We start from the raw sequence: 13,898 nt of genomic DNA on the forward strand, positions 1-13,898 counted from the left end.
CTGTAGCCTTTTTCCACTGCTTTCTTAACTGTCTCCTTTCCTTAACTAACTTCTCTATTTCTCTTTGCTGCCTAGACTTACTTGACTGTACCCTCTCACCCCTCTTTTTCTCATGCACCCCAAACCTCTCTGCACCATATGAAGTAAATTATATCTCCCATCTTTTCTAACTTTTCTACTGCATTTCTTCTAAGCCTGCTTAAGATTACTGACAAATCTCTATTAACTATCTCCCATTCTCTACTGTCATTTGCCCTAGGCCATCTAACTCTAACCTTTTGCTCCATGGTTCTCTCTCTGACTGGCATACTGACCTCAGTGTCATCTCCATCCTGTCTTACTAGCCCCTCCTCCTCCTCCTCCTCCTCCTCCTCCTCCTCCTCCTCAGGGGCAGTGTTACTGATGTCCTGTGAACAGTGGTTTTCTACCTGCCGCTGGACTTCATCCGACTGACTCGACTGACTTCTTAGGAAGTACTGATCAATGCGGCTACTCTTCCCTTTCTTTGACACACACTTCTTCTTTCCCTGATGAGTTCTGAGGCCTTTTATTGATGTTACTGCCAGCCGCAAGTACAAACCTGAAGCATCTTGTTCTCGACTGTGCTACTTTTGTCCTCTATAGATGCGCTCGCCTTGCCCTGAGTGTTGCTAATTCTAGTCCTGGTGGATAGGTCCATGCCCCTATCCTTCACTGAGTCATAGATCCAATACATAGATGTGTCTGTTCCAATGTCTGTTACCGTGTAATCCACCTGTAATCCCCAGCTCTCGCTGACTCTTGAGGTATTTTCCCTATGTTGGCTGTAGCTAATTTTGGTTGTAGTAAGGCTGCTAGGCCTCACTACACTGCTACCACTGCTACCATGGGTTGCTAGTCCATGCCAGCACCTTTGGGGTCTTTTCCCTCCTGTCAGCTGTCTTTCCAAGCGGTCACATGGTCTTTCCCTTGTTGACAGCTGCCCTATTCACAGCAGTCACTAGCTGGGCTAGTTCTGAATTCAAATAAACACAAGAAGTTTCTGCTCCAGAGAAAGGATCAGCACTCAGTGAATAACCTCCTAAACCCTATGATAAGCTATTATGGCAAGGCTTAACTATACAGACCAGTGAGCAGTGATAACTAACATGTCTTTGGGGTCATCAGGTGGGAACCTCCTTTCCCCAGTGTTTTATCTAGTTGGTCCCACGACACCTCCAGGAGGCTAGACAGTGATCTCTGGCGTCCCAGAGACACTCCCCTAATGCCAGGTCTCACTGCTCCCCACACCAACCCAATAACCTCCTTTACCTTACTTACACATGGCTTTCTCAGCCCAAACAGCACTGCCACCTTCAACAAACCCAGGCTCCATTCATGCGAGCTCCAGTGCCGATACTACCTTTCCTAGCACATTCACCATACTCTATTTCACACGCTACATAGCATAACTCCAATATAAGCTAAAGTTAAAGGAGATAGAGAAGATAAACTCACAGGATCAGCAAACACTCTCCACTTGATCTCAAGGAGTTATGTACCCTGCTTAGTAGTTCCCCCTGCTGGCCCCCAACTGATGTTATTCTTCTTCATCCAAATCCACTGACTAGCTCTGGCTGCTTCATCTGACATTTCCTTCACTGTCTTCCTCAAACTCTGTCCCTGCACTCCGAGTTCCCCCAGGAGTGAGACAGCTGATCTTGCTATGAATCCCCTACACCCCACTTCCACTGGACAAATCCTAGATTTCCATCCTCGCTGCTCAGCTTCTGCTTCTAAGTCTGCATACCTAAGCTTTTTTCTTTCATAGGCTTCTTCCACTGAGTCATCCCAAGGAACTGTCAGCTCAATGAAATAAACTATCCGTTGACTTACTGACCACAACACTATGTCAGGCCTCTGCTTGGTACAAACTATTTCCTGGGGAACAACAAGCTTTCCCCCTAAATCTATTTGCATTTCCCAATCACAAGCACCTACTAGGCGGCCACACCCATGCCTCTTTACTAACTTATCCCTTCTGTATTTCTCCCCCTCATGGACAAACTAAATTGCTAAACTCCTATTCTTAAAACCTTCTGAATTTGCCTGTCTTCGTTTCCCTTCGATGCCTGCAGCTAAACTTTTCAACACCTGGTTATGTCGCCATGTATATTGGCCTTGTGACAAGCTTACTTTACAGCCTGACAAAATATGCTTTAAGGTTGCGGTACCTGAACACAATGGGCATGATGGGTCCCCATTTACCCACAGTTTTAGGTTCTGGGGGGTTGGTAAGTATGTTAACACTCTTTTCTTTTAATTGGTCCATTTAGACATTAAAGCTGACAAATTTCACTACCTTGTCTATGTAAGATATAAACAAATATATAGCCAGTTAACCATATAGTCTCCTTGAAATAAATTTACAAAGATATAATGCCTCTCTTTTAATATAATCCAAACTCAAAACACATATGTTCAGACTTGCCCATTCCATCTGATCAAATGTTCTTACACTGTCTTACTGTCTTCCCCTCTATTTTAATGTATTTGTATGATGTTTTGTATGCTGTGTTTCTTGTTTGATGTATGCTTTTTTTATCTTTGCTGTAAGGCAACCTTGAGTACCTTGAAAGGCGCCCTAACAAATAAAATGTATTATTATTATTATTATTATTATATAACACAACACAAAGGAAATCCCAAAGAAATAAAACCTCCCCATTCTCTTAAGTGCCAACCCCCTGAACAAACGGCACCATCAAAAATCACTAAACGGGATATACGTTTGACACTTTTCAGATCTAACACACTCAGCTAATTCCCTGCCAAGCCTGGAGTCGTTTTGTTTGCTTTAACACTTGAAATCACTCGGTATGTGATCAACATATCACTGAAACACAAACACACCGTCTTAAATAATAAAAGTGAGCCCAGGATCATTTTTTAAGTGCAGCCACACTAAATTAAGTTTACCTTTACTGTCAATAACAGTCAAACAAGCAAAGTGGATGGCGCTGCACTTACAGAAGAATTGGTAAACAACTTATGGAGAAGATCAAAGAGGATGTGTAGCTATTCTCTATACGGCCGGAGAAACTACAGTACAGGCTTGGATCAGTGTCAGTTAGTGGTCCCTCCTGGAAGATCTCGGAGAAAAGAAGCCGTATCCTCAGGAGTTTTGAAGAATTTCTTCTCTCCATAGGTAAGATGACTCCCAATATCGCAGGGTGGAGGAGGCTGAATGGTAGTTTCCTTGCCTGTAACTCCTTTTTAACATGGCTGTATTCCTTCATGCACTTCACCAAAGTTGCACTCAGGTGCACCATTAAACTGGCTTTTGATACTGTTGATCACATACTGCTTCTGGATAAATTGGCCTTGCTGGGTTTTGATGAAGCATCCTTTAAATGGTTTCAGGATTACCTCACTGATAGAACCCAGTGTATAAATGCTGCAGGAGTGTATTCCCAGCAAGCAATAGTCGTCATTTCAACATATTGGCTATATTTAGCTCCGATTAGTCTAGCTACATGTAACCCAAATCTAGCCGATTTAATTTTGAAATTGATTAAATGTAATTTCTGCATTGCAGATGGCGTGCGGTATGATATTCAATCACGTATGGAGAGTCAAAAGTAATTAAAATATGTTTATCTCCATTTTTTGGACATGGTCTCTACATAGTTGTATAATTAATGACGTCTACACTTTGGCTATGGTCAGATGTCTACCGAATTTTCACTGACAGCCCAAATTCAGCTGTAATTTAGCCTAGACGTCAGGTCTTCATGTAGACGGCTATTAGACGTTTTCTAAACCAAAAAATGCTTGCTGGGTTCAGAGTTCTTAAGATTAAAAAATGGTGTGCCACAAGGGTCAACTTTAGGCCCATTGTTGTTCACTTTGTATAAATGATATCTGTGCCTCTGCAGAAAACTGTCTGCATTTTTATGCAGACGACACAATTCTTTATGCTTGTGCACCATCAATAGAGGAAGCTGTATCAAACCTTCAGTGTGCATTTGACTACTTGCAGAAATCCTTAAAAAATCTTAGACTGATTTCAAATGAAACCAAAACGAAATTCATGTTATTCACAAGGTCAAGGAAGTGTGATCTTGACACCTTTTCCATCCGTTCCCTTAATGGCACCCACATTGAACGTGTAACAGATTACAAATACCTTGGCATCTGGGCAGATGACAAGCTTTCATTTAAAACACGTGGCTGAGTTCACAAAGAAAGTGAGAATTAAATTGGGTGCATTGTACAGACTGAGGTCATGTTTGTCTTTAGAGAAGAGAAGGATAATTATTCAATCAACTATCATGTCAGTCTTAGATTATGGTTATATTTTGTATATGCATGCAGCTCAATCCACACTAAAATCACTTGATAAAGTCTACCACAGTTCTCTCCATTTTATTACTGGGGATGGTTTTAGAACTCACCACTGTGAGCTGTATCAAAATGTGGGATGGTCGTCTCTCATTGATAGAAGAGTAAAACATTGTCTCCTTTTTGTTTATAAGGCATTGTTTGGAAAGCTACCTTCTACCTCACTTCTCTTTTAAAAATCAAATCCATCTCTCATCACACATGCTCACTGGAATTTTTATCCCTTGAAACCCCTCAGATCAGTAAAGAGCTTGGTAAATTAGCTTTAAGCTTTTTCGCCCCATGTAAATCAAACAGGTTACAAGAGGTATTTAAATTAGACAGGTGTGTATCAGTAGATCATTTCATGTATATGCTAGATGATATGGTTGCTTTACAGTGTTGCTGCTTTGGTTAATTGACAGACATGATTTTCTACCTATTGCTGTTTTTTTAATTGTTGCTGTTGCTGTTATGTATCTGTCCTTTATGGCATACTCCATTCTTAATTATTTAACTTTTTCGTCTTTTTACTGTTTTTATTGCTGTTTATAATACTTGATAGACATTGGTGCTGCTTATTTTGTTTTTATGGACTTTTTCATGACTTTATTGCAATTATATATTTATGTTCTTCTAACCCATTGAATGTTAACTCAGGGCATTGCTGTAAAAGAGCTTAATGCTCAGTCAATTTCCCCTGAATAAACAATGGTTGAGGTCAAGAAAAAACAGCACTGCATTCCCATTGTACATCATAGGTCCCTCTTTCTCTCTGGACAGCAGGGGAGGCACGTAGGATTTTATTATTTTTCTTCTGCCTCAGTGATACGAGAGCACATCCCATCTATCACAGTTTTCATCTCCAAAATAGACTGGTTGATTTCAGCGGTCCACTTGGTCAATACTAGGCCAGTTTCAAAGATTGTTGTTCATGTCAATCTCTTTGACCAATTAACATGGGGAAATAGGGTCCAGGTGGAAAAATGCATAAGTTATCCTTTTATAGTGTAAAAAAATCCAGGACTTTAAAAAGTCTTCAACAAAAGTCATTTTTAGGGCTGTACTGAACTCAGAGTTATGTCAGTGGAATTGGATTTGGCTGTTCAATAAGAATATTCGACTATTCGTACCTTTTTCCATACAGATTTTGAGAGTTTGAACAGGGTTCAGCAGGATGTTCAGGGTAAATTTCAACCAGGCAAAGCCTTACTTCCTCTGGCCAGCTGCCTCAGACTTACCCTGGGTCTGAGTCTTCAGCTGCCTGTTCTGAGAGCAGCATGAAAGCAAAGAGCACTCACTCTGCAGCAAAATCTGGGGACCAGACTGTCCCAGAAGTACACTGCCCACTGACTGACAAAACCCCTCAAAATAAAACAAAACAGAACAAGAAAAAAAAAACCTCAACTGCTTGATGTGAAGATTTTCTGCCGATTTCAGGGTATCCAACTTATGATTCTTTGTTTGTTTTTTGTTGACAGAAAATATAGAATATTGCCAACCTTATTTTTAAAAAATATATATTTGGTTAAGGGTTCTTAATAATGTAAAATCTTTGTTTTAATGTATAGTGTGTTAAAGAGCGGGAAGATGCAACCTCAAGAGTCACAATGTCTGGCACCACATTGTTCCTGGAAAAGAATTGATTGATGTTCTAAGGAAATACAGCCATTAGACTCTGTGGCTCTTACAGTATGACTGAGGTTGCTGACTGTGCCTCACCTTGTCTGTTCATTGGTGAATTCCAGCTCGCCTCTGGCCTCCTCATAGTCCACCCCAGCCTTGGCACTGCCATCTTCTGTATGGTACGGCACAGCAACAGTGCCCCTGGAGCCCGAGTTCCTCACCACTGTCACTGTCAGCATACCTGTGCTCTCACTCACCTGCAGCACACGCTGGCCAAAGGTGAAGATGCCAGCATGGTCATCGTCCAATATAGTGATGGTGGCAACCAGTGGCTCCACTAGTCTACCCTTTGGTGGAGTTCCTGTCCCTTCATTTCCACCTTCTTCTAACCTAATATTCTGAAGACGCACAAAGAAATGCTCATCCTCCTCAAAGATGTCATCATCCAAGATGCCCACCTGGTGAGCACAAAATGTTAGATGGTCACTCTCAACATGAATGCATAAGGCCATGACAGTTTTAATGCAGACATCTGAAACACATCACAACACAACTTTCAAAGTTACTGTTTCAGGTCTCACTGTTATCAAACTCTCAATTTTTAGTAGAGAGATTGCTATTGTTTCAGAGTTGGAAATATATTATGAGAGGCCCTTTGAGACATAATTCATACTTGGTTTCACATGTAACATCATACTCACCACTATACTCTCACACAAACACTACTATACCCTCTTACATGCACAATCATACTCTCATACATACACCACTATACTCTAACACAAACACTACTATTCCCTCTTACATGCACAATCATACTCTCATACATACACCAATGTGAGAGAGTGTAGTAGGCCTACTGTGTGTGAGAGTATAGTACTATATGTGAGAGAGTATAGTGATGTGTGTGAGACAGTATAATTAAACAGGAAGTTAGTTTGATCAAACAGGAAGACAGTTTAAATCCTCATTCCCTGATTGTCTTATAGCCCTAAAAATAAAGGCTGTACCTTCTCAGAGCACTGCTAGCTAAATTGACGCTACGTGGGAGCATTCAAATCAAGCTGCAGCACCCTTCTTTTTCAAAGTCATTTTTTGTTTGTGGAAGTAAATGGTAATGAGGAGAACATTACTATTTTTTCACTATTACAATGAGGTGTGTTCAGGACATTGTAAGGGAAACTGACAGCGTGGGACATGACAGCATGATTTTGGAAAGATTATTCTGTGAGCTTAATGGATATGCACTGACAATTTCTTTCTTTCTGTCAAATAACCAGCAGCTAGAAGGGGGTGACAGTCAAGGAAGCTTAGGTGCACTGGAGGCACTGTAGGCCTATACACAGAGCTAAGAAATATACACACATCACCCCAGTTCTTCAGTCCTTACACAGGCTCCCATTGAAGGCCAGAATTGAATTTAAAATTCTTCTTATTGCCTATAAGGCACTGAATGGCCTTGCCCCAAAATATATTAAAGAATTACTTGTGCCATATGAGCCAATGAGAACTCTCAGGTCATCAGCTAATGGTCTCCTCGTTGTTCCCCGTGCGCGCACTAAAGCTGGAGAGGCAGCATTTGCTCCTAGCAGATGGAATGTCCTTCCTAGCAATGTCAGAAATGTGCCAACACTGAGCTCTTTTTAAAGTAAACTCAAGACATTTCTTTTTACCACTGCTTTTAACTAGCCTATTAATTGGCATTGTTTTTATTTGTCACTAAATACTAGAATCACTATGCACTAAATAAGATGCATCCATGTATGCTTGCATACATTCATGTTCTTGTTTGTTGTCTGTCTGCGTGCTTGTAAATATGTGCTCATATTTTATGTTTTTATACATGTCTTCTGTGAAGCACATTGTGTTGCTTTCTGTATGAAATGTGCTTTATAAATAAATTTTCTTCTTCTTCTTGTTCTTCTACATGTTTTTGTGCCATTATAAATTCATATGAAAACTCAAGATCAGTGGAAACGACACAAAGGGATATGTTTACTTCAAGAGGACGGCCAACAATCAGAACTGGTCATCCTGGTCGCCCTCTTTAGGGTGACCAGACATCCCGCATTGCACGGGACTGCACAGCATTTCTGTCTCTTTTCACGGCCTGGACACACCAGACACAGAACCGAAGTGCAGCACCCAGCAGCAGAGGCAGTTTCCAATCGGCGCCCTTGACTGTCCACACACTGAATGAATAGGGCATATTGTTCTGACCATTTTATTTATGTAGTTATGTCTGTAGGCTCGATGACACAAAATTCAAATTGTAATGAAGTGATTAGGGTATTGAAAATGTGTTCGGGTATGCATTGTTGTGTTATTTTAAATTATAACCACGGTATTTTCTCCTCACGTTCCACAGTGCATGCTGTTATTTTATTGATTGGGAAGGCGGGCCAAGTCCGTGCAATCCCGCTTCTTCTCGCTTCATCAAAAATAACCAATCAGGAACTGAGAATTCAGTACTATTTCCGTTTCAATCAAACTCTCTCACACAAACAACTATTCTCATTCACATACTCTATCATTCTGTCTTACATTCACTGTCATTTTTTTCCTTACACATGATTATTTGCATTCACATGTACAACTAATTCTTCTTACATATGCTATTATTGTGTTTCAAATATAATATTATTCTCTCATACATATATTAGAACTTTGTTTTACATATACTGTTACTTTCATGTACATACTACTTACATACATATAATATTATCCTCTGTTACACTAAGACTATGACAGTAAATAAAAGAAAACATGATGATAAATATAAGAGAGTATAGTGGTGTATGTATGAGGGTATAGTAGTGTTTGTGTGAGAGTATAGTGGTGTATGTATGAGAGTATGATTGTGCATGTAAGAGAGTATAGTAGTGTTTGTGTGAGAGTATAGTGGTGTATGTATGAGAGTATGATTGTGCATGTAAGAGAGTATAGTAGTGTTTGTGTGAGAGTATAGTGGTGTATGTATGAGAGTATGATTGTGCATGTAAGAGGGTATAGTAGTGTTTGTGTGAGAGTATAGTGGTGTATGTATGAGAGTATGATTGTGCATGTAAGAGAGTATAGTAGTGTTTGTGTGAGAGTATAGTGGTGTATGTATGAGAGTATGATTGTGCACGTAAGAGGGTATAGTAGTGTTTGTCTAAGAGTATAGTGGTGTATGTATGAGAGTATGATTGTGCATGTAAGAGAGTATAGTAGTGTTTGTGTGAGAGTATAGTGGTGTATGTATGAGAGTATGATTGTGCATGTAAGAGGGTATAGTAGTGTTTGTGTGAGAGTATAGTGGTGTATGTATGAGAGTATGATTGTGCATGTAAGAGAGTATAGTAGTGTTTGTGTGAGAGTATAGTGGTGTATGTATGAGAGTATGATTGTGCACGTAAGAGGGTATAGTAGTGTTTGTCTAAGAGTATAGTGGTGTATGTATGAGAGTATGATGTTACTTGTGAAACCAAGTATGAAATATGTCTCAGAGGGCCTCTCATAATATATAGCTACCTTTCACAGTCCCCCTTTCCACTTGCTTACCTTGATCTCTTTGTGGCTCTCCCCTGGTAAAAACACCAGGGTTCCCTGACTGAATTCATAGTCTGCCCCAGCATTGGCGGAGCCATTTTCTGTACAGTAGTCCACATAAAAAGTGTTCTGGCCTGTGCCACCCTCAAGAATCACCCCAATGCTCAGAGAGCCACAGTTCTCTGTACACTGGTATTGGGCATTTTCAAAACAAATGTGCGAGCATGTGGACTTGTCAGTGTCCTGGCCTGCTGAGCGACGTGAGTGCTCAGCAGCATGTTTCTTTAATATGTTGCCAGCACCAATCATCATGCGTGTTGCCTGGACACGGTAGAAGGCACGGCTCTTCTTCTGGTGGACCAGGGCAGAGTAGTTGGCCATCTCAATGAGCTGGTCCAGGTCTTTGTCTGGGTGTTTCTCCTTCAGGTCTTTCAGTATGCGGACCACCTGTCCAAGAGAGGAAACCGGTTGTAAAGAAACAAAGTGTATTCATAAAGGTGTATGCTCTGCAAAATGTTCTGTACAAAGTGCTACTGAAAACACAAACTGCTCCAGTGCATGTTCAGCAATGCCCCAGTTTGAAGTAGTGACTACGCAGGCTGGGTGTGGAGTGGGGTCCTGCAGAGGGTTTGTTGGGTTTAACATCAGAATGGGAAGACATGGCTTATTTAATAATGGTATTTCTTGGGACAAAACTTTTATGAAGTGTGACTTGTAAACTAATGCAGGGCTCTGTGTCGAGAAAGACTTTGGAAACTCCTGCTGCCCAGCCTCCTGGTGATCAACTTCCTGCTGTTAAGACTGCTGTCTGCACTCATGCCATATAGACTGCTGCTGGGATTTAATCCTACTGGGCCCAGGAAACTTGATATTTCCCCTACATTCCAATGAAGTAGCTTATGTTAGAAAATCATGATACACCAGTGGGCCTCATGGGGTAGTAGCTCTCTTCCTTTCCTCCTGCCTTTTAAAGAATACTAAAAACCTATACTTTCCTCTTTAAGAAAATACATACCAAAATTTGAGTGAAGAATTCTGTAATTTAAGGAGCTCTAATTACTTAATACAAAACATATGCCAAACCTGACATGATTTCACACCATTCAATCTTCAGTCTTGCATATGTAGTATTCCTCCCTGAGCCACTTGTCTTACCTCATCTTTGTTCTGGTCTAGTTCATTGCCTGTCTGCACAGAGACTGTCACACTGGAGGAGTTTCCAGGACACGAACTGCCGTCTGACAACTTTCCATCCATGATCACGTCAATGCCTTTGGGTGCAAGGTCTCCTTCCATTTGCACCACAATGCCGTGCCTCTTGTCAGCACGGTAACGCTTGTGCATGTATTTGTAGAAGAGCAGGCGACGGTCAGCAATCCAAGCCAAGATCACACACACCGGAAAATAAAGCAGTGTCACTACGGCCTCCCACACCTGGTAATACAGGCAATATGAGCATTACATGATTTACTCACTTGAATTACTAGAAATACCGGTATATTTACATACAGTCACAATCAGAAACACACCTCTACAATTCCAGGTGAGATGACAGCCAGTATGAGGTAGAGCCAAATGTAGGCAAAAATACTCCAAAAAGCCGTAACAAAAAAAACTCGCAGGTGTTTGATCTTGCGAGACTCTCCATTAGGGATCACCCCCACACACAGACCAATTATCACTAACATATTGAAGGCAGCACTGCCCACTATGGTGCCTGGGCCGAGCTCCCCTGCATCAAAGTTGTGCCCAACCACCTGTCAACATTTAAGGGACAAAGAAGACAAACGTAATATCAGAGACTTTCTAAAATGCTAACTGGGACTGAACTTGAGATCCATGTAACGACCATAGAAAAGGTCTGCTTTGGAGAGGGGTCAACTCAAATATTAAATATATATGAATATATAACAAGTATGAGAAAACTAGAACCACAATAGATATTATTCATTTATAGGCATGAATACATCAGTGTATAAATATGAGGTGAGTTTTGCTCACATTGGTGGTTGCACTGCCTTACAATTAACATCAAGTGTTTCCCAGAGTTTCAACATATTTTAATTACTTTACAGTATTAAAACCTGTATTTTTTATTAGTCCATTTGTAGATGTAACATACACAGCTGCAAGTGATAGATCATGTCATGTTGGTTTTTTAATAATGTAAAATTTCAGAGGATCACAGGCTTTTGTCAAAGTTATGTAAACAGCACATTCACAGTGGTAGACAACATTTTTTGGCACGAAAGTATATGTTAGAAGGACGTGAAATGCCTTGTATACCTCAATAACAGAGAGCAGGATCTCTGGTGCAGAGGAGCCCAGGGCCATGAGTGTGAGGTTGGACACAGTCTCATTCCAGATTCTTACTGTGGTTACTGTTGTTTCACCATTTGGTTTGGTGATGGTCACCTCTTTCTCCTGTGAGAAAATGTCAAAGATGCTGTTACCACTGAACTCATACCATTGCAATCAGTGTCACAATAGGATAACATTCAAAATGTAACAAATACATTTCATTTAATACCGTTATGTTTTTATAGTAAACATCTTGATATTTATTCTTTTGCTATCTCTGTTTTCTGTACTATTGCTGTCCTCGTGCTGCTGTAACTACTGCATTCCCCTCTGCGGATCAACAAAGGTATATTGTATCGTACCATACCGTATCATATTGTACCGTACCATTCTGTATTGAACCGTATCGTATCTGATTTTCAGGTCCAAACGGAACCTGATATTTTTAAGTGTTTTCAGCTGTGATCCAAAATGATCTGTGGGAAGTTTTTTTTTTTTTTCTCGTAATGTCATAGACAATATTAATTTATGATAACAACTGCTTTTGAACAACTTCACACAGTACATTAACACCTAAAAATATCTCAAGCAGGCTAAAAGAACTACTTAGTATATTTTAGTAAAAACTTTGAATCAGAAATTTTATTTGAGTATTTATGAATACTTAAATAACTCAACAAAATGTGGGACATGTGGCCATTAAAATGGAACGTTCAATATGGAGCAGAGAGAACAAAAATTAATCAGTCAATCTATTAATAATCCATAAACAGTAAGTCTTAATTTTCCATATTTCTTCTAACCACACCATTAACTTTGATTTTAATGCCAACTGAATACAACACACGATGCACAAGGAGGTTGAGGAGACAGTGACAACATTCTGAGTTTTACAAGCATCATCTATATTCCTAAAATCTGCAGAAAATCTACAACGTTCTGCAGGCGCAGAGTCTGTATGGGCCTACATGTTAAATCACACTATCACAGCATCAATTTTCTTGCCCTACTTGCCCAGTGTTATTCAAACATATGAGATTTAAACTCTATTCAAACATGATTCCAGCTAGCTGGTGTTGTTTATTGAATAGCGATGATGTGAAGATGATGAAGGACACTCCGCTGACACCGTCTTGCTTGTATATAGAAAGGTTTATTACAAGAAGTACAGCATCAAATCAAGCGCCTAGGAAGCCTGAGAGAGAGTTTGAAGCCAATATGAACTGCTCTGAATAACGGCTCAATTTACCCTGCATATACAGGTTGGTTGTTTTGATGAACTTTGAAACAAAATGTGACAAGTGACAGAGAGACAATCTAGATGGAATCCAACCTTTCATCTTACTTATCTATCCTTGACCTAAGCCATGATAAAATCTTGACCTGGGCCCCTAACTAATCATATAAGACCCTGGTCGTCACATAACGTGGCAAGTCAGATACTACACTGGCATACATGGACGGAGAGATGGAACGCAGGTTGAAAATGAAGATACTTACATAATGGTAAATAAAACATCACATATCTACACATAATAGAGCTACATTTTCTGTGCCAACGTAACAGCCACAGAAAATAAATTTGCCATTATACCTGGAGGTTATCCATGGGAGATTGCTGTAACAATTTCATTACACTCAACAAAATTCCATAACTTTCCCAAAACTTTAGACTAATGTCTTTTTTCAGGCCTGGAAAATTAGATTGTGGAATTCCATTATCTTGCAAGGTTTTCCATGACTGTGGGAACCCTGTGTTGTATCCTATCGCATTGCATCACATCATATCGTATCATATCACTTTTAATCACAATATAAAAATTTAACTAGTTTTAACCTAGAGTATTTGATATGGACAACCTATTGGCTGCATTCAAAAGAGCATGCAACATGTGGAGAGTTATTGCAGGGAATGATATTTCTAAAGGAACACGGAGGATATTAGACCAATTCTGGACAGTCTAATCAGATTTTTCTTCTAAGGCTTGAACAGAGAGAAACAAAACTAAGTAAGGACTTTAATTTTAACCCTTAGCTGTTCCAAATTATATTACATAAATATATATTATTTGGATTACTTGCTATGGCATTGACATAAT

General features: G+C 40.0%; 1 protein-coding gene across 2 annotated transcripts in view; it reads right to left on the reverse strand.

The window, feature by feature from the left end:
* The window catches only part of slc8a2a (solute carrier family 8 member 2a), a 104,422-nt gene that overhangs the window by 30,316 nt on the left and 60,208 nt on the right, over nucleotides 1-13,898 (reverse strand). For both annotated transcript variants that reach the window (XM_033634520.2, XM_078172154.1), the window contains 5 exons: nucleotides 11,785-11,922; nucleotides 11,028-11,255; nucleotides 10,654-10,932; nucleotides 9,511-9,945; nucleotides 6,064-6,425 (listed from right to left, as the gene is read on the reverse strand). In XM_033634520.2, the coding sequence (XP_033490411.1) occupies nucleotides 6,064-6,425; nucleotides 9,511-9,945; nucleotides 10,654-10,932; nucleotides 11,028-11,255; nucleotides 11,785-11,922 (1,442 nt within the window). The remainder of the gene's footprint in view (nucleotides 1-6,063; nucleotides 6,426-9,510; nucleotides 9,946-10,653; nucleotides 10,933-11,027; nucleotides 11,256-11,784; nucleotides 11,923-13,898) is intronic.

Source organism: Epinephelus lanceolatus, chromosome 11 (assembly GCF_041903045.1).
Source record: "Epinephelus lanceolatus isolate andai-2023 chromosome 11, ASM4190304v1, whole genome shotgun sequence".
Lineage (NCBI taxonomy): Eukaryota > Metazoa > Chordata > Actinopteri > Perciformes > Serranidae > Epinephelus > Epinephelus lanceolatus.